General features: G+C 33.2%; 1 protein-coding gene across 12 annotated transcripts in view; it reads right to left on the bottom strand.

Moving 5' to 3' along the window:
- Nucleotides 1–25,040, bottom strand: part of LOC127709456 (uncharacterized) — an 85,455-nt gene that overhangs the window by 25,496 nt on the left and 34,919 nt on the right. For 4 of the 12 annotated variants that reach the window (XM_052215008.1, XM_052215007.1, XM_052215011.1 and 1 more), the window contains exons 9-17: nt 23,743–23,811; nt 20,494–20,580; nt 19,339–19,425; nt 15,143–15,229; nt 9,914–10,010; nt 9,182–9,300; nt 8,733–8,833; nt 2,758–2,845; nt 440–1,756 (exon numbers count right to left, since the gene is read on the bottom strand). In XM_052215008.1, coding sequence (XP_052070968.1) covers nt 440–1,756; nt 2,758–2,845; nt 8,733–8,833; nt 9,182–9,300; nt 9,914–10,010; nt 15,143–15,229; nt 19,339–19,425; nt 20,494–20,580; nt 23,743–23,811 — 2,052 coding nt within the window. The remainder of the gene's footprint in view (nt 1–439; nt 1,757–2,757; nt 2,846–8,732; nt 8,834–9,181; nt 9,301–9,913; nt 10,011–15,142; nt 15,230–19,338; nt 19,426–20,493; nt 20,581–23,742; nt 23,812–25,040) is intronic. The other 8 variants (XM_052215012.1, XM_052215016.1, XM_052215015.1 and 5 more) reach the window with 8 other exon arrangements.

Below are 25,040 nucleotides of genomic sequence, written 5' to 3'. Positions count from 1 at the left end.
AACTTCCTTAACAACAGAAAGCCAACCAATGAAGTGAAGTTGTTATCATTTTGAGTATGAATTTACATGTGATGTTAATGGATTATGTTCTTCCCTCTAAAGTTACTTCCCCTTTCCTTATGGATTTGGCTCATTGTTATAATTGTTTATCACTTTGTCATTTGGTTTTAAAATAGTTATCTCAAATGGCCATCATACCACAATACCTTATTTTCAATTTTTGTTTAGTAAGAAGATTATCATTGCCATTTAACAACTTGTGAATTCATTTATATTTGTAGGGTGCCAATTTTAGTAGGTAGATTTCATGGGTAGATATGTACCAGGACTTTCCAACAAAATACAAATTTCCTACAGACATTTATACAGAATTTGTTTAAACCAGGAAATCCAGTATCCATAATTTATATCAACTAAAATAAGGAATCCAGAGTACTACCTTCAGCTTGATTAGGACCTTCTTTTGAAGCTATTTTACTGTCTTCAGTTCCTGTTAGTTCATTATTAGATGTAGCAATAGTGTTGTCATTACAACTGAGATTGTCTTCTTTTGTATCTTCTTTTCTACAAAATGTAGGTTGAATTTCTTCTATATCAACAATGTCTGAATCTATCAATGATTTATCCTCCCTCTTATGTTGAACCTCTTCTGAATCAACAATGTCAGAATCCATCAAGGATGTATCCTCTCTTTTGTGTTGAACCTCTTCTGAATCAACAATGTCTGAATCCATCAATGATCTATCCGCTCTTTTATGTTGAACCTCTTCTGAATCAACAATGTCTGAATCCATCAAGGATGTATCCTCTCTTTTATGTTGAACCTCTTCTGTATCAATAATGTCTGAATCTATCAACGACCTATCCTCTCTTTTATGTTGAACCTCTTCTGTACCAATAATGTCTGAATCTATCAACGATCTATCCTCTCTTTTATGTCGAACCTTTTCTGAATCAATAATGTCTGAATCTATCAATGATCTATCCACTCTTTTATGTTGAACCTCTTCTGAATCAACAATGTCTGAATCTATCAACGATTTATCTTCTGCTCTAAGTTGAACATCTTCTGAATCAACAATGTCTGAATCCATCAATGATCTATCCTCTGTTTTATTTTGAACCTCTTCTGCATAAAAATTGTTTGAATCTGTCAACGATTTATCCTCTCTTCCAGGTTGAACCTCTTTTCTATCAACAACATCTGCATCTAACAGAGATCTATCTTTGCCTCTATCAAAAACATCTGAATCTACCAGTGAACTATCCTCTTCTCTAACAACAACATCAGAAACTTTCAGTGATCTATCCTTCACTCTTCTATGTTGAATTTCTTCTGAATCAACATCTGAATCTGTCAACATTTTATCCTCTCTTTTATGTTTAATCACGTCCATATCAATGTCTGAATTTATATGCAATGTATCCTCTCTTCTATCAAAAACATCTGAAATGTTCAGAGATATATCCTCCCTTCTATGTTGGAGCTCTTCTGAATCAACAACATCTGAATCTATCAATGATGTATCCTCTTTTCTATGATGAATCTCTTCTGAATCAACAACATCTGAAGCTATCAATGATGTATCCTCTACCATAGTTTGAAGCTCTTCTGAATCAACATCTGAATTTATTAGGGATCTATTCTCTTTTCTATGTTGAATCTCTCCTATATGAACAATGTTTGAATCTATAAGTGATGTATCTAGATCATCAGTTTCATTTTCATTGACCGCATCACAAACACTTTCCATTTCTAAAATTAATTGTGTAGAACATGAACAAAAGATATATATTTGTACAGTAAAATGAATATGGAAATGTTTTACCTTTCTACTTGAAAATAGATCTATTAAAATTTTGAGCCAGAAATTGTGACCCAAAGAGCAACCTTGGACAAGAGCCGGATCTGCTTACCTTTCTTCAGCATAGAAGATCAACCCAGTTTTTAAAAGTGGGTTTCATGTTGCTCCGTCTTTACTTTTCTATGCAGTTTTTGTAGACCACTTATCTACGTCATTTTTAGTTTTTTGCCATGGTATGGTTTTTCTTAGACTTATGAACTTTGATTGTCCCATTGGCAACTTTTGCCTCCTTTCTGCAAATATAACCCTTTCAGGAACTGAAGATACACAACACTTTTTCTAAGTAAACCATGTTAGCTAGTTGAACACCAATTTTGGGGTCAAACAATATCAATACAATACAATAACTATGTATTTGCAGACTATGCAGACACAATACTAATACAAATGTACTATGTACACCAATATAACAGAATTGTACTGACTTTGCCAGCATACAGTACTACTTCTATGTATACTAGGTTGACTGAAAACTGACTTCACAGACAAACAATACTATTACAAGTGTACTACAAGTTTGTTGATCACTGACTGTAAAAAACTAAACAAATCAAAATTACCCGGGAACATCCTTTGCAGAAACAATACTATAATAAATGTACTATCAGGCCGTTAGTTTTCTCGTTTGAATTGTTTTACATTGTTCATTTTGGGGCCTTTTATATCTTTCTATGAGGTATGCGTTTTGCTTTTTGTTGAAGGTTGTAATGTGACCTATAGTTGTTAATTTCTATGTCATTTGGTCTCTGGTGGAGAGTTGTCTTATGGCAATCATACCACATCTTCTTATTTTCATATTCCTATCTTGAGCTCTGTCAGATACGTATGGCTTGACATAACAGAAGCTAAGAAGTATTTTAGTGTATCATCACTTATAAAATTCTGACATTACCAATTTCTGGATCTTCATTTTGCGACTTCTTCCTGGTTAATTCACACCACTTTGCATATTGATTGTATTTACTGCCTTTCCCTTTTTCCTGGAATTAGAATAAAGAACCTTTGGTGAGCCTCGCATACCCATATAATTCAGAACCTTTAGTGAGCATCACATACCCCTATAATTCATCTAATTACTACAGGATATCTTTTTGAACACTCCCTCTCTGAAAATGTTTCCCCATTGCAAATTTTTATGATGATCCAACACATCTCAAGGTTTTAATGAGTGGTTACATACCTTCTCCTAAATATGAAGAGGATCTGATAAAAAAATGATGGCTCTATCCAGGGGACAAGAATTAAAACATGACTTTTTTACAAGTTCTCTACCTGAATAATTGTTTCCTAATTTCAGCAGTGTTCTCCATTTTTCACTACGGTAAGGTGGGTGTTTTGAAAAAATCACTTGCAACCGGGTGTTTTTTTTTTTGTCTTAACAGTTTTTTTACTGTTGGAGGGGGTCACAAAAAGAAGGATTAGTATGGTATTCACATTCAATAAAATTGATTTGTTCTTCTGCTATCACTGCTAGCCATTTATTTGACAAATTAGTTTTGCGGATCTCAGATAGCAGAAATGGCTTTGGTAGGACTCCCTCCTCCTGCATATGCATAGCTTATCGATCCAAGTTTCTGTCCTGTTCCTCGCTTTAGTGCTGTATTTTTGGAACACAGAGCAGTAATATCCTCCTTCTGTGATGATTAACCATTTAAAGTCCTGTTCATATTTATCAAATGAGGGGTAACCTCTCAATGTAATGACTATCTCTTTTATGAGGGGTACATTTAACAAGATACAAATGAGCACATATTTATTTTATTTACAGAAAATTTTCCCAAAGAACTATACATCTATTTGGAATTATATGGTCAAAACATGTCCAAGAATTTTGTAATATTCCTGGACTTATATCTTCTTTATCATTAAAAATAATGGGACCTTCTTTTAGAAAAGTTGGTCCGAATATAACCATTTTCCCCCCTTTTAAGTTAAAAAATCTAAGTTTTTCTCTTTTCTTTTTTTCAACAGAATTAACATAACCTCTTGCCAGAGAGACAGTCCCTCATTTCAGGGATATCCCTCATTTGGGGGATTGTTCCCAACCTGTTTATCTTCGCGATCACTTGTGTGCCTTTTCCGTTGATTTGATACTTTTTTTTTCTTCATTTCAACAATTTCAATACAACTATCCGTTTTAATTGACTTATTTGGCCTAGAATTTTCCTTATCACCATTGTCATCTGCCTTTCTCTTCCCCCGATTAATAACAGAAAACATTGAAATTTGACGATCCGCTATTTTTGTCAATGAAAACAATCAGCGAAGCGCGATTAGTATTTAAATTTTTGCGGTGCGGAACCAAAAAAAATTCGGAATTTGAAAAAAAAAGCCGACCACCTACTAAAATGGAAAGGTGGTAGGCTTTGAAAAGAAGGTGGTCGGCACACCCGGCTTAAATGCCGAATGGAAAACACTATTTCAGATTATTTTAAATATCAAATATGGCTTTTATGAGTGGAAACCTTAAAGGGACATTAGCTACGAGATATGTTAACAAAACAAATATGATTTAGTTTGGTTCAATCATTAATAAAAGTGAAATAATGAAATATTAATTCACTTTATCAGCCAATTTGGGTCAATTTTGTCAAAATAAGCAAAGAAACATTGCTGATGAATTATTCACTTGCAAGTGAATAATTCGACCTCATTGAATCCATATTCATGTGACCTTCAATTTAACCCATTAGATAGAGATTGGTTTCGCATGTATTTGTCATGTTCAGCCATTAAAAGGAAAAGAATGTCAACATTGAAAGTGAAACGAAGGTGAACCATTTCGTTGACTGTTTTGATCCACAAAAAAATCATTCTTAAACAGGTTAAAAAGATAATTAACTTATTTTTCAAACCTATGACATGAAATCAAACAGATATATAGAAAAATCCAATTGCACGAGGTCGCTATCTATTTATATTTATGTTTATAATTTTATCGGGTTATTGACCGTCGGCAGTCTTTGGAGGTCATCTCGATAGTTAATTAGATCGCTTCTAGACTAAAATACACACAAAATTCTGATATATATTATTGAGTACATACATTGTTAACTGTTTAGTTCAGACTAATTGTAATTTGGATATGTGTTTTAGTATGTTGTAAATCAAATATGAGAATTTGAGTCAAATTGGTGAGCATGATTTTGACAGCTAATGCACCTTTAATTAGAATTTGAAAATGATCGAATAACAAGAGGCTCTCAAGAGCCTGAATCGCTCACCTGTATTTCAGAGGAGAAGATTTTTAAATGTTAGCAAACTTGATGAACAAATTGTGTAAAGTTGTCTTCTTAAGGGGTCAATTGACAATTTTGGTCTTATTAACTTTTTTGTAGATCTTACTTTGCTGAACATTATTGCTGCTTACAGTTTATATATATCTATAATAATATTCAAAATAATAACAAAAAACTGCAAAATTTTGTTAAAACTACCAATTTGGTGGCAGCAACCCAACAATGGGTTGTTCGATTCATCTGATAATTTCAGGGCTGATAGATCTTTACCAATTAAACAATTTTACCCCATGTCACATTTGCTCTAAAAGATTTAGTTTTTGAGATATAAGCCAATAAAATGCTCCGCAGGGCGCAGCTTGATACGACCGCAGAGGTCGAACCCTGAACAGTTGGGGCAAGTATGGACACAACATTCAAGCTTGATACAGCTTTGCATTTGGATTGTGATTAAATATTTGACACAGCATAGGTTTCTGACACAGAATGAATGTGGTCTAAGAACTTAAAAATTTTAAATTGGACATTCACCTATTATGGTCCAATATCCAAAATCTAAATACATGGTTAGATTCAGCATATCAAAGAACCCCAAGAATTCAATTTTTGATGAAATCAAACAAAGTTTAATTTTGGACCCTTTTGACCTCAATGTGGACAAAGTTGATAACGGGGCCCAAAAATCAAAAATCTAAATACATGGTTAGATTCAGCATATCAAAGGACCCCAAGAATTCAATTTTTGATGAAATCAAACAAAGTTTAATTTTGGACCCCGATTTGGACCAACTTGAAAACTGGGCCCATAATCAAAAATCTAAATACATGTTTAGATTCAGCATATCAAAGAACCCTAAGAATTCAATTTTTGTTAAAATCAAACTAAGTTTAATTTTGGACCCTTTGGACCTTAATGTAGACCAATTTGAAAACGGAACCAAAAATTAAGAATCTTAATACACGGTTCGATTCGGCATATCAAAGAACCCCAATAATTCATTTTTTGATGAAATCAAACAAAGTTTAATTTTGGACCCTTTGGGCCTCAATGTGGACCAATTTAAAAAGGGGCCCAAAATCCAAAAACTAAATACACGGTTAGATTCAGCATATTAAAGAACCCCAAGAATTTAAGAATAAAACCCCATTGAAATTGGTCAAGAAATAAGCAATTTATACGAAGTATCTTCTTTTGCACAATACTGTGCAATTAAATATTTCTTGCTATTGCGCAATACTGTGCTATTGACAATTTCTTGCTATTGCGCAATATTGTGCTATTGGATATTTCTTGCTATTGTGCAATACTGTGCAATTGAGGATTTCTTGCTATTGCGCAATACTGTGCAATTGAAGATTTCTTGCTATTGTGCAATACTGTGCAATTGAAAATTTCTTGCTATTGCACAATACTTATTATATACCGGTAATAATTTACACATCCTGTTTGGTGTGTATCTCCTACCATATCATTATTATTTGCTTTTAAATATAAATCAGAAATAACCAACTTAAAATGGAAAATTTTAAAAGAAAAAAAAAAGGAAAAAAAGAAAAAAAAAAAAAAAAAAATCCCCCCCCCCCCCAAATTTTTTGAACCCCCTTATGATTCATCACCCCCAAACTCAATCCCAGCCTTCCCTTTGTGGTATGGTACCTTGCAGTACAATTTCAGAGAGATCCATACACTTGAACACAAGTTATTGTCTGGAAACTAGAAAAATGCTTATTTTTGGCCCCTTTTTGGCCCCCAATTCCTAAACGTTTCGGGCAATTACCCCCAAACTCAATTCCAGCTTTTCCTTTGTGATATGTAACCTTGTAGTACAATTTCAGAAATATCCAAACACTTACACACAAGTTATTGTCATGAAACTAGAAAAATGCTTGTTTTTTGCCCCTTTTTTGGCCCCTAATTCCTAAAATTTTGAGGCAATTACCCCCAAAATCAATTACAGCCTTCCCTTTGTGATATGGAACCTTGTGGTACAATGTCAGAGAGATCCATACACTTACACACAAGTTATTGTCTGAAAGTTACAAAAATGCTTATTTTTGGCCCCTTTTTGGCCCCTAATTCCTTAACTGTTGGTACCATAACCCCCAAAATCAATCCCAACCTTCCTTTTGTGGTATTGAACCTTATGGTGAAATTTCATGGAGATCCATTCACTTAAACTAAAGTTAGAGTGCGAAAACCAATGTGTCTTCGGACGACGCCGGACGACGACGACGACGACGACGACGACGACGACGACGACGACGACGCCAACGTCATACCAATATACGACCAAAAAATTTTTAATTTTTGCGGTCGTATAAAAACTGCATTTGACCCTTATGTTCTATTTTTAGCCATGGCGGCCATGTTTGTCGATGGATAAAAACTTTGGATACAATTTATAAACAAGATACTCTAAGGAACATTAAGTTAAAGTTTGAAGGTAATTAATTGGCCCAGTAGTTTCAGAGGAGAAGATTTTTAAATGTTAGCAAACTTGATGAACAAATTGTGTAAAATTGTTTTTAAAGGGCAATAACTCCTTAAGGGGTCAATTGACAATTATGGTCATATTAACTTTTTTGTAGATCTTACTTTGCTGAACATTATTGCTGCTTACAGTTTATATATATCAATAATAATATTCAAAATAATAAAAACTGCAAAATGTTGTTATAACTACAAATTCGGTGGCAGCAACCCAACAATGGGTTGTTCGATTCGTCTGAAAATTTCAGAGCTGATAGATCTTGACCAATTGAACAATTTTACCCTATGTCATATTTGCTCTAAAAGCTTTAGTTTTTGAGATATAAGCCAAAAACTGCATTTGACCCCTACTTTCTATTTTTAGCCATGGCGGCCATGTTTGTCGATGGATCAAAACTTCGGATACAATTTATAAACAATTTATAAACTAGATACCCTAAGGAACATTTAGTTAAAGTTTGAAGGTATTTGGCCCAGTAGTTTCAGAGGAGAAGATTTTTGAAATAGTTTATGACGACAGACAACGACAGACGACAACAGATGACGACGACGACAACAGACGACGGACGCCAAGTGATGGCATAAGCTCACATGGGGCCCTTTGGGCCCCGGTGAGCTAAAAACTAAAGGTTCTGGCAAGGTGACAACAAACAGATGAAGAATGAACAGATACATGGACGAGACTGATGGACGAGACAAAAACATTGTACCTATTACTTCAAACAACTATGTTGCAGGGGTATGATAACATTATCATCTGAAAGTGAGTTTCTAATAAAAAAACAAAAAAAATATTGCACCAGCCAAACATTTCTCTAAGATTCTTTTATCCCCATGGCAACCACTGAGAAAGCAAGGAATTTTGTCTAAGCATAATTTCTGAGATAAGTAAATATTTTTTGTAAAGTCACCAAACTCTTTGTGTTTTCACTTAACAATTTTAAATTTAAAGACTAACAGATTATTCTTATAGCTCAATATTAAATCTATAGTCTCGAATGGATCAGTCTCAAGAAACTTCTGGTGTAATGAAATTTCTGAAAGACTTCATTGTCGATCTATTTACGACTAGTTGTTACATATATTCAGAGATATAACACATATGTTTTTCTGTAACTTTAAATGTTTATACAGTACCTTTTTTTGAACCTTCGTATTAGAAGATAAAATATTAGGTAATCTTCTTCCGTGTTGTAATTTCTTATCTTGGTAGTTTTTTTCACTGTTTTTTTGTAAACCTGTGGAGAAAAATATAAACTGAAAATACATCATTAAGAAAGTGCAAGCCTATCATATAAATAATAGATATGCAAATCTTTACCATACATTGACCTTTATAGAATAAATCTTAACAATTTTCATTTTAAAGATATGACATCTATTCAATTTCAGACTAAATTCAATCTATTTATGAGAGTTAATACAGATTTCTCTTATTTTTTATTTTAAAAACTATTATTAATTAAGTAAAGTTATTATCTGAGGATTTTGTTAAATTAAAAGGGGTTGTTAGCGAAAAGTTTTATTAAGCATAAAAAATGGAGTATAAAACATACAAAATTACGTAGGACATAGAGACTACATACCTTGCTTATTACTACTGCTTTCTGTACCTTCTTTATCAGTTGTGGAAACTGGTACTAATGGGACTGATACAAAATTGTTCTGCTGATTTTCTTTCAGATTTACATCTTTTTCTAGCGGTCTAAAAGAAAATTATAAATAGTTATTGACAAAAAAATGCTATATACTGCAGTTAATGAGCTCTTGAAATAGAAATCATATAAACCCAAAATAATTTATACAGTACTATAACGGAAAAAAAACCAATCTGCATGAAAGGAGTAGGAACGGTAAAGGTTCTTATTGGCCAATTTAAAGTCTATCATTTCATGATAATAGTGTTATGAGCCAATGCAAAAACATGTGAGAAAATATAGAAACATGATTGTTTTTCATTTATTGTTGTAATGTAAACCAGGCCATTAGTTCTCTCTCTTAAATTGTTTCCCATGTTGTCATTCCAGAGCAATTTATACCTAACTATGTGTTTTACTCATTGTTGAAGTCCAAAAGGTGACCCTTAATTGTTCACATCTTTGTAATAAATCCAAAGTAATATGCATACATGTATCTTTTGAAATTGGCTATATAAAAACAATTATTTTTAATATATAATTGTAGCTGTTCACACAAAATTCATTATGTGGATCAATTAAAAGCCTTTGTCAATAACACATTTAAGATTTTTTTTCTTCAAAAATTTAGTTAATCTACAGAGCTATTGTATGCAGAATAAAATGAATAAATCAACTTACTTTAAACACAGTTTAATCTGTATCTTCCCATCTTTCAACTCATAGACAGGCGTAATAACTAATTGAGTTAGACCTGGTGTTGAAACTGAGGCAGCACCTTAAATCAAATAGAAAAAAATAAAACGCTGATTTGTCTTTATTAAAGACAAAGACAGCATGTCAATAAAAGAAATGTATATATCAAATATAGAGCTCAACTAACTCAAAAATAAAATGGAGAAAAAATACTGCAAAAAAATAACTAGAGACTCTCAAGAGCCTGTGTCGCTCACCTGACTCTACTTTGGTTTTAGAAATCATGTAAAGATAGATAAAAATCATAACAGATACCCAAATAATGATTGAGGCCAAATTTGGTTTAATATTGGTCCCGTTATTTAATAAAATATCCTGGTGGCCATCTTGAACAGTAAATTGGCAACAAAGTAGCAACACTTGGTCAGCACCTCATAAGGAACATTCATGCCATGTTTGGTTACACTCCATTCAGTGGTACTCTAAAAGAAGACATTTGTATGTATTTCCCATATGGTCCTATGTTAAACTAAGTCCCCCCGCTGGCGGCCATCTTGGATGATGGATTGACTGCAAAGTAACAACACTTGGTCAGCACCTCATAAGGAACATTCATGCCATGTTTTGTTTCATTCCATTCAGTGGTTCTCTAAAAGACGACATTTGTATGTATTTCCCATAGGGTCCTATGTTAAACTAAGTCCCCCGCTGTCGGCCATCTTGGATGATGGACTGACTGCAAAGTAACAACACTTGGTCAGCACCTCATAAGGAACATTCATTCCATGTTTGGTTTCATTCCATTCCATGGTTCTCTAAAAGAAGACACTTGTATGTATTTCCCATAAGGTCCTATGTTAAACTAAGTCCCCTGACAGCCATCTTGGATGATGGATCTACTGCAAAGAAACAACACTTGGTCAGCACATCATAAGGAACATTCATTCCATGTTTGGTTTCATTCCATTCAGTGGTTCTCTAAAAGAAGACATTTGTATGTATTTCCCATAAGGTCCTATGTTAAACTAAGTCCCCAGCTGACGGCCATCTTGGATGATGGATCTGCTGCAAAGAAACAACACTGGGTCAACACATCATAAGGAACATTCATGCCATGTTTTGTTTCATTCCATTCAGTGGTTCTCTAAAAGAAGACATCTGTATGTATTTACCATAGGGTCCTATGTTAAACTAAGTCCCCTGCAGGCGGCCATCTTGGATGATGGACCTACTGCAAAGTAACAACAATAGGTCAGCACCTAATAAGGAACATTCATGCCATGTTTGGTTTCATTCCATTCAGTGGTTCTCTAAAAGAAGACATTTGTATGTATTTCCCATAGGGTCCTATGTTAAACTAAGTCCCCGCTGTCGGCCATCTTGGATGATGGACCAACTGCAAAGTAACAACACTTGGTCAGCACCTCATAAGGAACATTCATTCCATGTTTTGTTTCATTCCATTCAGTGGTTCTCTATAAGAAGACATTATAAACATCCAAACAAACATAGCAAGCAAGTTGATCAAAGATTTGCTTTGCATGCTTTTATAGAAGAGCTGTTATTTCTAGTTCTTCAGACTTCTCTTATGTTTAAAGAGAGGATCAAGTGAGTAAAATTTTATTTTTCAGCAGCAAAATAATTGATGTGGACATAAGCACTAAGCAACTATAAGTTACCATATACTTCAACAATAAGCAAAACCCATACAAGAAAGTCAACTAAAAAAGACCCTAACATGACAAAATATGAAACAATTTGAACAAAAAAACCAACAGCCTGAATTATGACAAAACAATTAAGGAAAATCAAATACCTTTCCTAAGTCAGGAATCTGATATTCAGTAGTTGTCATTTGTTGATGTGGTTCATAAGTGTTTCTCGTTTCTCGTTTTTTATATAGATTAGACCATTGGTTTTCACGTTTGAATGGTTTTACACTAGTAAATTTTTGGGGCCCTTTATCGCTTGCTGTTCGGTGTGAGCCAAGGCTCCGTGTTGAAGACCGTACTTTGACCTATAATGGTTTACTTTTACAAATTGTGACTTGGATGGAGAGTTGTCTCATTGGCACTCATACCACATCTTCTTATATCTATATAACAGACAGTAACCAACAACAACCACTGAATTTGAGGCTCCTGACTTGGGACAGACACATTTCCTCAACACATTGATTTGAACATAAAAACAAAAGGCATAATGCATTGTTCTAAGAGTACTCAAGTTACTGAAAGCTAGTGTAAAGCAAATTACAAATTATGTTCTCTTAGACTAAAGTTCTTGAAAATTCTTGACTTATAATATGTCATGGATGCATTTTTCTTGAGAACTTTTTAAGAACCGTTCATCAATTCTAAATATTATTGAATATTCAAATAAAATGCTCCGCTGGGGCGCAGCTTGATACGACCGCAGAGGTCGAACCCTGAACAGTTGGGGCAAGTATGGACACAACATTCAAGCTTGATACAGCACTGAATTTGGATTATAATTAAATATTTGACACAGCATAGGTTTCTGACACAAAATGAATGTGGTCTAAGAACTTAAAATATTTTAATTAACCTATTCAAACCATATCATTATTATTTGCTTTTATATATAAATCAGAAATAACCAATTTAAAATGGAAAATTTTAAAGAAAAAAAAGGAAAAAAAAATCCCCCCCCCCCCCAAATTTTTTTAATCCCCTTATGATTCATCACCCCCAAACTCAATCCCAGCCTTCCCTTTGTGATATGGTACCTTGCAGTACAATTTCAGAGAGATCCATACACTTGAACACAAGTTATTGTCTGGTAACTAGAATAAACAGCTGCGCCATGAGCGCATGATACGCCCGTCGTCTTGTGTGTGAATTTTTATGCAATAAGCATAAATAGTTTCTGACATACGGCGTGACATGCGAAAACCCCCTATTTTTTTTTTACAAAAAACTCAATATCTATAAAATAAAATTTTGAATCAAAACCCCAAAAGTATACAGATCTTTAGATTTATATAACTAAGAAGTGTGTAAAATTTTAAGCAATAATCATAAATCGTTTTTGAGATACGGCGCGACATGTGAAAACACCCCTTTTAAAAAAAAAAATCAATATCTCAAAAATAAAATTTTGAATCAAAACCAAAAAGTATACAGATCTTTAGATTAATATAACTAAGAAGTGTGTAAAATTTTAAGCAATAATCATAAATCATTTTTGAGATATGGCGCGACATGTGAAAAACCCCTCCCCCTTTTTTTACAAAATACTCAATAACTCAAAAATAAAATTTTGAATCAAAACCAAAAAGTATACAGATCTTAAGGTTAATATAACTAAGAAGTGTGTAAAGTTTTAAGCAATTATCATAAACTGTTTTTGAGATACGGCGCGACATGTGAAAAACCCCTCCCCCTTTTTAACAAAATACTCAATAACTCAAAAATAAAATTTTGAATCATCACCAAAAAGTATACAGATCTTAAGATTAATATAACTAAGAAGTGTGTAAAGTTTTAAGCAATAATCATAAATTGTTTTTGAGATACAGCGCGACATGTGAAAAAAAACACACACCTGTTTTAGTTACTAAGTCCCGTAACTCAAAAAGTTTTAATCTTATTTTCACCAAAAAGTATACAAATCGTTTGACCATCATAAGAAACAACTATGTTAAGTTTCATGAAATTTGGATAAGTCATTCTCAAGTTACGGTGCGACATGTTTACGCCGGACAGACAGACAGACAGACAGAGGGACAGACGGACAGACAGACGGACAGACGGACAGACGGATGCCGGACATTTGTATAACATAATACGTCCCGTCAAAAATTTGACAGGCGTACAAAAATGCTTGTTTTTTGGCCCCTTTTTGGCCCCAAATTCCTTAACGCTTAGGGCAATTAACCCCAAACTCAAACCCAGCTTTCCCTTTGTGATATGGAACCTTGTAGTTCAATTACATAAAGATCCATACACTTACAAATTATTGTCCTGAAACTAGAAAAATGCTTGTTTTTTTGCAACTTTATGGCTCCCAATTCCTAAAATTTGAGGCAATTACCCCCAAAATCAATCTCAGCCTTCCCTTTGTGGTATGGTACCTTGCAGTACAACTTCAGAGAGATCCATACACTTGAACACAAGTTATTTTCTGGAAACTAGAAAAATGCTTATATTTGTCCCTTTTTGGCCCCTTATTCCTAAACATTTTGGGCAATTACCCCCAAACTCAATCCCAGCTTTCCCTTTGTGATATGGAACCTTGTAGTACAATTTCATAAAGATCCATACACTTACACACAAGTTATTGTCATGAAACTAGAAAAATGCTTGTTTTTTGCCCCTTTTTGGCCCCTAATTCCAAAAATTTGGAGGCAATTACCCCCAAAATCAATCCCAGCATTCCCTTTGTGATATGGAACCTTGTGGTACAATGTCAGAGAGATCCATACACTTACACACAAGTTATTGTCATGAAACTAGAAAAATGCTTTTTTTTGCCCCTTTTTGGCCCCTAATTCCTAAAACTTCGACGCAATTACCCCCAAAATCAATCCTAGCATTCCCTTTGTGATATGGAACCTTGTGGTACAATGTCAGAGAGATCCATACACTTACACACAAGTTATTTTCATGAAACTAGAAAAATGCTTGTTTTTTGCCCCTTTTTGGCCCCTAATTCGTAAAATTTGGAGGCAATTACCCCCAAAATCAATCCCAGCATTCCCTTTGTGATATTGAACCTTGTGGTACAATGTCAGAGAGATCCATACACTAACACACAAGTTATGTCTGGAAGTTACAAAAATGCTTATTTTTGGCCCCTTTTTGGCCCCTAATTCCTTAACTGTTGGTACCATAACCCCCAAAATCAATCCCAACCTTCCTTTTGTAGTATTGAACCTTATGGTAAAATTTCATAGAGATCAATTCACTTAAACTAAAGTTAGAGGGCGAAAACTAATGTGTCTCCGGACGATGACGACGACGACGATGACGACGCCAACGTCATACCAATATACGATGCGGTCGTATAAAAAGGGTTCTTTACAATTTTTGAATGAAACTATTTCATGAATGCTTATGACAATCCAAAATAAGTTTATCATATAAAACAACCAAGCATAGTAATTGAAATCATTTTCTATCATCTGTGATGCTGTTCATGAATTTGCAAGTGACAAATAATGTTCTATTTATTCAAGCTGAATCTTCATACCTGGTGACAAGTTTGTATTTAAAGGTTCTGGCATCTGTTGAACTGGTTTATCTGTCTCCATTGAAGGTTTCTCTTTTACTTGAACAACTGAAAATAGAAACAAAGTAATATATTAGCTGTATAAACAAAATAAGCCAAATCAACTTAATTTCTAGTTCTTCAGACTTCTATTATGTTTAAAGAGAGGAGTAAGTGAATAAAATTTAATTTTTTCAGAGGCAATATAACTGAAGCGGACATAAGCACTAAGCAAGTATAAGTTACTATAGACTTCAACAATAAGCAAAACCCATACAAGAAAGTCAACTAAAAAAGACCCTAACATGACAAAATATGAAACAATTTGAACAAAAAAACCAACAGCCTGATTTATGACAAAACAATTAAAGAAAATCAAATACATGTATACTGTAAATTCGGAAATTATTGCGAGGTTTTATTATTGCGAAAAATGCAACAGGGTTGTAATCGCAATAATTTAAACTCGCATTTTGTATTAATGAAGAGGGATTTTTCTCAATTTTGCAAAAATAATAATCGCATTTTGGTCTAAAATGACAAAATCGCTATAATAAATGCACACAAGAATATCTGAATTTACAGTAACAGACAGCAACCAACAACAACCACTGAATTAGAGGCTCCTGACTTGGGACAGACACATTTCCTCAACACATTGATTTGAACATAAAATCAAAAGGCATAATGCATTGTTCTAAGAGTACTCAAGTTACTGAAAGCTAGTGTAAAGCAAATTACAAATTATATTCTCTTAGACTAAAGTTCTTGAAAATTCTTGACTTAAAATATGTTGTGGACCCATTTTTCTTGAGAACTTTTTAAGAACCGTTCATCAATTCTAAATATCATTGAATATTTAAATAAAATGCTCCGCAGGGCGCAGCTTGATACGACCGCAGAGGTCGAACCCTGAACAGTTGGGGCTAGTATGGACACAACATTCAAGCTTGATACAGCTCTGAATTTGGATTGTGATTAAATATTTGACACAGCATAGGTTACTGACACAGAATGAATGTGGTCTAAGAACTTAAAAATTTTAAATTGGACATTCACCTATTATGGTCCAATATCCAAAATCTAAATACATGGTTAGATTCAGCATATCAATTGCAAAGAACCCCAAGAATTCAATTTTTGATGAAATCAAACAAAGTTTAATTTTGGACTCTTTTGACCTCAATGTGGACAAAGTTGATAGCGGGGCCCAAAAATCAAAAATCTAAATACATGGTTAGATTCAGCATATAAAGAACCCCATATATTCAATTTTTGTTGAAATCAAACAAAGTTAAATTTTGGACCCCGATTTGGACCAACTTGAAAACTGGGCCCATAATCAAAAATCTAAATACATGTTTAGATTCGGCATATCAAAGAACCCAAAGAATTCAATTTTTGTTAAAATCAAACTAAGTTTAATTTTGGACCCTTTGGACCTTAATGTATACCAATTTGAAAACGGAACCAAAAATTAAGAATCTAAATACACAGTTAGATTTGGCATATCAAAGAACCCCAATAATTCAATTTTAGATGAAATCAAACAAAGTTTAATTTGGACCCTTTGGACCTCAATGTGGACCAATTTAAAAACGGGGCCCAAAATCCAAAAACTTAATACACGGTTAGATTCAGCATATTAAAGAACCCCAAGAATTCAACAATAAAACCCCATTGAAATTGGTCAAGAAATAAGCAATTTATACGAAGTATCTTCTTTTGCACAATACTGTGCAATTGAAAATTTCTTGCTATTGCACAATACTTATTATATAATAATTTACACATCCTGTTTGGTGTGTATCTCCTACCATATCAGTATTATTTGCTTTTAAATATAAATCAGAAATAACCAACTTAAAATGGAAAATTTTACAAGAAAGAAAAAAGGAAAAAAAAAAAAATCCCCCCCCCCTCCAAATTTTTTGAACCCCCTTATGATTCATCACCCCTTGACTCAATCCCAGCCTTCCCTTTGTGGTATGGTACCTTGCAGTACAATTTCAGAGAGATCCATACACTTGAACACAAGTTATTGTCTGGAAACTAGAAAAATATGTTTTTTGGCCCCTTTTTGGCCCCAAATTCCTAAACGTTTAGGGCAATTACCCCCAAACTCAAACCCAGCTTTTCCTTTGTGATATGGAACCTTGTAGTACAATTTCATAAAGATCCATACATTTACACAGAAGTTATTGTCCTGAAACTAGAAAAATGCTTGTTTTTTGCCCCTTTTTGGCCCCTAATTCCTAAAATATTGAGGCAATTACCCCATTATCAATCCCAGCCTTCCCTTTGTGGTATGGTACCTTGCAGTACAATTTCAGAGAGATCCATACACTTGAACATAAGTTATTGACTGGAAACTAGAAAAATTTGTAAGGGTTCCGCGGAACCCAGTGTCTGGCCTACTTTTGCTGTTAATCGCAGGCTCAACAAAAATGAGGAAAAAAATTAATAAAAATATTCCTTTCTATACCATCGTTTGATTGAAAGTAGCTTCTGTCCAAGTTTGGTAAATCCAGGATAGTTTATGAATCTAATAAATGTTTTAAAAACTTAAACTGCAGACTGTATGTAATGTTAACTGGAAGAAAAACTAAGTCCATTTATAAGTAAAATACGGAAAAAATTGAACAAAATTTTAACAAAATTTCCTTCTAGATACTAGCTTTTAATCATAAACAAGCTTCTGTCCAAGTTTGGTACAAATCCAGGATAGTTATGAAAGTTGCTAAAATTTTAAAAACTTTAACCACAGAGTGAATGTAATGTTTCTTGGCAGAAAAACTAAGTCCATTTATAAGTAAAATACAGAAAAAATGGATTTTTTTTTTTACAAAATTTACTTTTGAATATTATCTTATGATCATAAACAAGCTTCTGTCCAAGTTTGGTAGAAATTCAGGATAGTTTAAGAAAGTTATTAAAATTTCAAAAACTTTAACCACAGAGTGAATATTTGTGGACGCCGCCGCCGACGGAATGTAGGATCGCTATGTCTCGCTTTTTCGACAAAAGTCGAAGGCTTAACAACAATTCTTATTTTTGGCCCCTTTTTGGCCCCCAATTCCTAAACGTTTCAGGCAATTACCCCCAAACTCAATTCCAGCTTTCCCTTTATGATATGGAACCTTGTAGTACAATTTCAGAAATATCCAAACACTAACACACAAGTTATTGTCATGAAACTAGAAAAATGCTGTTTTTTGGCCCTTTTTTGGCCCCTAATTCCTAATATTTTGAGGCAATTACCCCCAATATCAATTCCAGCCTTTCCTTTGTGATATGGAACCTTATGGTACAATGTCATAGAGTACATACACTTCCACACAAGTTATTGTCTGAAAGTTACAAAAATGCTTATTTTTGGCCCCTTTTTGGCCCCTAATTCCTAAACGTTTTGGGCAATTACCCCCAAACTTAATTCCAGCTTTCCCTTTGTGATATGGAACCTTGTAGTACAATTTCAGAAAGATCCATACACTTACACACAAGTTATTGTCATGAAACTAGAAAAATGCTTGTTTTTTGCCTCTTTTTTGGCCCCTAATTCCTAATATTTTGAGGCAATTACCCCCAAATAAATCCCAGCATTCCCTGTGTGATATGGAACCTTGTGGTACAATGTCAGAGAGATCCATACACTAACACACAAGTTATGTCTGGAAGTTACAAAAATGCTTATTTTTGGCCCCTTTTTGGCCCCTGATTCCTTAACTGTTGGTACCATAACCCCCAAAATCAATCCCAACCTTCCTTTTGTGGTATTGAACCTTATGGTAAAATTTCATAGAGATCCATTCACTTAAACTAAAGTTAGAGTGCGAAAACCAATGTGTCTTCGGACGATGCTGGACGACGACGCCAACGTCATACCAATATACGACCGCAAAATTTTTTGCGGTTGTATAAAAAGGCTTCATAAAAAGGCTTCTTTATAATTTTTGAATGAAACTATTTCATGAATGCTTATGACAATCCAAAATAAGAACTTGCAGGTGACAAATAATTTTACTTATATCAAAGCTAAATCTTCACACCTGGTGGTAAGTTAATCATATAAAACAACCAAGCATATTAATTGAAATCATTTTCTATCATCTGTGATGCTGTTCATGAATTTGCAAGTGACAAATAATGTTCTATTTATTCAAGCTGAATCTTCTAACCTGGTGATAAGTTTGTATTTAAAGGTTCTGGCATCTGTTGAACTGGTTTATCTGTCTCCATTGAAGGTTTCTCTTTTACTTGAACAACTGAAAATAGAAACAAAGTAATATATTAGCTGTATAAACAAAATAAGCCAAATCAACTTAATGTCTAGTTCTTTAGACTTCTATTATGTTTAAAGAGAGGAGTAAGTGAGTAAAATTTTATTTTTTAGAGGCAATATAATTGGTGTGGACATAAGCACTAAGCAACTATAAGTTACCATAGACTTCAACAATAAGCAAAACCCATACAAGAAAGTCAACTAAAAAAGACCCTTACATTACAAAATATGAAACAATTTGAACAAAAAAACCAACAGCCTGATTTATGACAAAACAATTAAGGAAAATCTAATATTACAGACAGCAACCAATAACAACCACTGAACTATAGGCTCCTGACTTAGGACAGGTACATTTACTTAAGTGCCAATCTGTCTAAGAATCAGGCAGTGGTGAAAACATGACAAACAAAAACCCACTCAAGTTTACATTAATTTATGTTCAAATTGTATAATGGTGCACGAATACAACATTTGTTTCCTTTGCCTGTTCTGGTAATTCAAGATATAATTTAGTTGAAATGCATTAGAAATTAAAAATTAACGGGAGCTAACTCCTTAATTTGCTATCATTCTGACCAAAAGTTATCTAGAGATTTTTCGAATTACCAGACACGCAGAAACAAAAGACCAACCAGTTCTAACTCAGGATGAGGGTAACTTCAAAATAGGATGGTTAGGTCAGTGGGTTTTTTTCTACCATGTTTTGATTTTTTTCTAAATTGCCTGATTCTTACAAAGACTGGCACTTAACACATTGGTATGAATGTGAAAGAGTACTCAAGTTACTGGAAGCTAGTTAAAAGCAAATTACAAATTATGTTGTCTTAGACAAAAGTTCTTTAAAATATTTGAATGAAAATATTTCATTAACCTTTTTTTCTTGAGAATTTTTTAAGAACCCTTCATAAATTCTAAACATTCTTGAAAATTCATAAAAAAGTTCCTGGAAATTATTGAATGTAACTTCTTCACGATGTCTATGATATTCCAAAACATGAATTTGCAAGTGAAAAATAATGTTAAATTGACTAAAACTGAATCTTCGAACCTTGTGATAAGTTCATATTTAAAGGCTCTGGCATCTGTTGACCATATTCATCTGTGTCCATTGGAATTTCTTGTTTGACTTGAACTCCTGAAAAAAGACAAAAAGTAACATATTAGTTTTTCTGCATAAAGAACATAAGTTATTTACAGTACGAGTGTTCCAAATGTTGACCTCTAGACTTCCTTTATTTGTGTGTTGTTGGATTGCTGTCTCATAAAAACTTCTTTTATTTTTACAAAACAACAAATTTTTGGTTAGAGCCGTCAGCCAATCGTTACAACATACAAGATTATTCAGATCTAGCCAATATTTTGATATGAATATCTGTTCAAAGCCAGTTACAAAATAACGTTATTCTATTTTGTCATGAAAGAAAAACTATGATGCATGCTGGTAATTTCTTTCTTTGGTAAGTAAGTTCATTTATTGTTAAGTTGACGAAATGAACAAGTTTACAGGTTGAAAGAAAATTATTGGACTTGACTTTGTGTCAATCAAATATATTAACAACCTAGGATGTCTTGTGGTTGCATGCTCACATGGAGTATGAGAGTATGTGGGTTTGCATGAGGCCAGCAATGTTGCATGTAGGATTTAAAAGCAGAATGGACAACTCAGTCATATTTATTTCTCAATGGCAAATCATTGATCTCTTTTTTAGTTCATATTTTCTCTTAACTTTTTTCACTTACATGTTCTTTGTGTCATGAAATAAAGAAGTATTTTAGTAGCAAAAGATTTCTGCTTGGATTTCAGTTCTTTATTGTTAAATCTTATTGGTTCTATGATGTTGTGTGATAATTATAGATTATTGATGGTTTTTCAAACGAGAGGGTATTTCTCAGCTACAATCTCATCGAAGGGCTGAGAAACATCCTCAAGTTTGAAAGACCATTGATAATCTGTTTATCTCTATTTTGCCTATGAGGTTATTCATGTTTGCATTAATTTGACAATCAGTGTACTCCCCAGGCCCTTAAAGGACCATGGGCCCTCGATGTATAATTTTCTACCGTGGTGGTATTGTTCTTGTCGTGATGTATAATTTTTCTCCGTGGTGCTAAAATTTTTGGTTAAAAAATCGTAAATCGGTTTTAAACGACTTGGTAAACCTTTTCCGTGGGGTATAATATTTCAGATGAAATTTGACCAGTTCAAACCAGTACAACGTAGATTTGTTTACACCACGTGATCGATTTACCTTTTGAGGTTAACCTTGTTGATTGGATTTAATTGATGTACATGATTCTTTTGTGTTTTAATTAATTAAGATCATAACTTAATGATCACAGACTTGTGAGAGACAAGCAGACAGTTGTTAATTGACACTATTACTCCAGCCTTTGGTCAAAAATAATTTTCGTATTTTAAACATGTTGGAAATTAATTTTTGAGTTACTTTCCCTGTTTTAGCTTATTACAAATGTGTGCTCCTAAAATATTATCTATCATTGAAAATAGAAATAAATTATAAATTGAATACAAAATTATATAAGAATGTTACCTTAAGGATCAAATCTTTCTTTGAACATACCAACAAAAATATATTGCAAATTATTTTTGATAATCATACTTGTATTAATGCAAAGACATATTATATTAAATAGGTAGTATTGTAAAAAAACACTGATTAGAACTTAACTCTACATGATATCTTTCAATGGGTGTGTAGATAGATTACTCTTCATGTCTGTCTATGAAGTAACACAATAACGATTCTAATAATAATTGTATTGTTGTATAAAAGAAGCAGGTCTACAGAAATGGAAAATAATTTTTAATTTAGTTCTGCATTAAAAAAATTTCTTGTTTAAAGTTAATTGTTATGGTGTAATCTAACAAAAATGGGGAATGTGTAGTGTAAGTTAACTACAAGTATCAGGACAATATTGACTTGATCAAGATATAAAAAGTGACTTTAGTTAAAGACTAGTAGTGCTTTCTTTTATCTATTCTTAAAAGATATTAAAGTATACAAACTGTTCATTCATACCTGTCAACCTATGACAATGAAAATGCATGTGATGACCTGCATAGAAGAATGAAATCTCAGGTCATAACGTGTACAAACTTTTTTAGAGCTGAATTTCAGTATTTAGGGGACATTTTTTTTATAATTTATATCAAAGTTTCCAAAACATGTCCACATGGTTAAGTAATTTAAAATTGTACATATTATTATTTCATTGCACCTGGAGGCCATTGATAGATTTGTGTTACATTGCTTTAATTCCTGTTCACATTCAGTCCATGACATACAATGTGCCAATTTGAGTTTTCTTTACATACATTTGTGCAGCTTTTAAACAGAAGAACATATTAGTTGTTGATATAAGAGTATAATAAAATAAAGTTAAACAATTAAATGAGGTATAGTTGAAAAAAGTAATTTTCAAAATTTTTATTTTTTAATTGTTCTAAGGTAGAACAATAAGTAAAAGTATTATTCTGATATGTTTGTGCATTCAATTCATTTTAGATTTAATCTTTTTACAAAAAAAAACATAAGTTTAAGGAGTATATTGTAAATTGACACAAAAGGGGAAGTAACTCAAACTGTTTTCAAAACAACTTTGAAATACACAAATTATTTACGACCTAAAGCTAAGGTAATTGGTGTTAGTTAACAGTGTGTTTGACACCAAAGCTGTCAAGTGAAGCCATGCACTGAAATGGGTCAATTGAGCTGAGTTTACACAGCTAGTTGAACTTCTTGTCCAGGAAGAATTACGAATTTGCCGGTATTTCATTGAAATCACTTTATATCTAATCAAGTCTGAAGGCTAAGGAATCCAGGTGAAAACGGGTTAGTTTTCGGAATTCTTGGGTTATTTGGTCACCTGACGGGTGTTCTGGGTGACCCCTCAGAATTGTGAAAAATCTTGGGTCACACCCGCAGGATCCGGTTCAGTTGACAGGTATGGTTTATTGATTAACTTCTCTTTTTACACATATTTTTTTGACCCAAAGTCTACATAACAGAGTACCACAGTAAACAAAACAAAAGACAAAAAGGTAATGACACAAAACTAAAAAGAAAAAAATAAGCAATGCAACGCGACATATTGTACAAATCATTTCGACACACGTTACCCTGGTGCTATCCAAAAATCCTGGGGAGAACACTGACAATGTCACGCATGCCCTTACTTTCTGAAGATAATTTTCCATCTCAAGCAAGTAACATGATATGAAAAATTATCACCAAAAAAGATCAAAGGAAAAATGCAATAAATAGCGATAACTTACCATTATCAAGCTGTTGTGTATTTTGTTCACTTTCTTCTAGAAATGTATTCTCATTGTGTCCACTATCTGCTGAAAAAGAAGGTAGATTCAAAATCAATCATACTTGGTCTTCTTCCATAGATAAGGTAATTCATATTACTTTTAAACCCTTCCTGAAGAACTGATACCAGTTTGATGGAAACTAATACTGCATAATGCCATATCTTATTGCTGCTTTAAACCTTCCCTACGCTAGTTATGTTCTAAATCACACCTGTGTGCAATTAAGTTGTGAATATAATTCAGAGATCATCAGGTATAATGTGAAATTTCTCCATACATTTTTTTATCCTTTAACTAGAGGCTCTAAAGAGCCTGTGTCGCTCACCTTGTTCTATGTGCAAATTTAACAAAGAACACTCTCCAATATTGTAGAGGAGAATAAAATTCATTACAAAAATCTGTTTTGTTGATCTTGTACTACTGATCATTTAGTCTGTTTAGTTTCTCTCTCTCATTTAAGGGCAATCACTCCTATAAAGAATGACAGTCTACGAACTATATTGGCAAAATTTTACTTATTAGTAGATCTTGTTTTGCTGATCATTTTTGTGATTTAAAGTGTCTATCTAACTATTATAATTTTTATCATATAAGGCAAAATGCAAAAAAAATTGGTAAAAATGGTCATTAATGGGCAACAACTCCAAATTGTCTTAATTGTAAATCTTGTTTTGCTGATCATTTTTTCTAATTGCAAGTTTCTATCTATCTATCATTATTTTGAAGATATAAGGCAAAAACGCAAAAAAATGGTAAAAATTGTAGTCAAAGAGCAATAACTCTAATAAGGAGTAGTCAGACGAATTCCTCCAAATTAATTTTAATTGTAGATCTTGTCTTGCTGATCATTTTTCCTTATTTAAGTTTCTATCTATCTTTCATTAATTTTAAGATATAAGGCAAAAACGCAAATAATTGGTAAAAATCATTGTCAAAGGGCAATAACTCTAATAAGGAGTCGAATAACGATTCCGATGATGCAGACTTATTTGTAGAACTTATCTTGCTGATCATTTTTGCAATTTAAAGTTTTTTTCTATCTATCATAATTTTCCAAGATAATATGCAATAAAATGCTTCGCTGGGCGCAGCTTGATACGACCGCAGAGGTCGAACCCTGAACAGTTGGGGCAAGTATGGACACAACATTCAAGCTTGATACAGCTCTGAATTTGGATTGTGATTAAATATTTGACACAGCATAGGTTTCTGACACAGAAAGAATGTGGTCTAAGAACTTCAATTTTTTTAATTTA

This window comes from Mytilus californianus, unplaced genomic scaffold, assembly GCF_021869535.1.
Source record: "Mytilus californianus isolate M0D057914Y unplaced genomic scaffold, xbMytCali1.0.p SCAF_7, whole genome shotgun sequence".
In the NCBI taxonomy this organism is placed as follows: domain Eukaryota; kingdom Metazoa; phylum Mollusca; class Bivalvia; order Mytilida; family Mytilidae; genus Mytilus; species Mytilus californianus.
The sequence above is the reverse complement of the archived record's forward strand: the minus strand, read 5'-3'. Positions and strand labels throughout refer to the sequence as shown.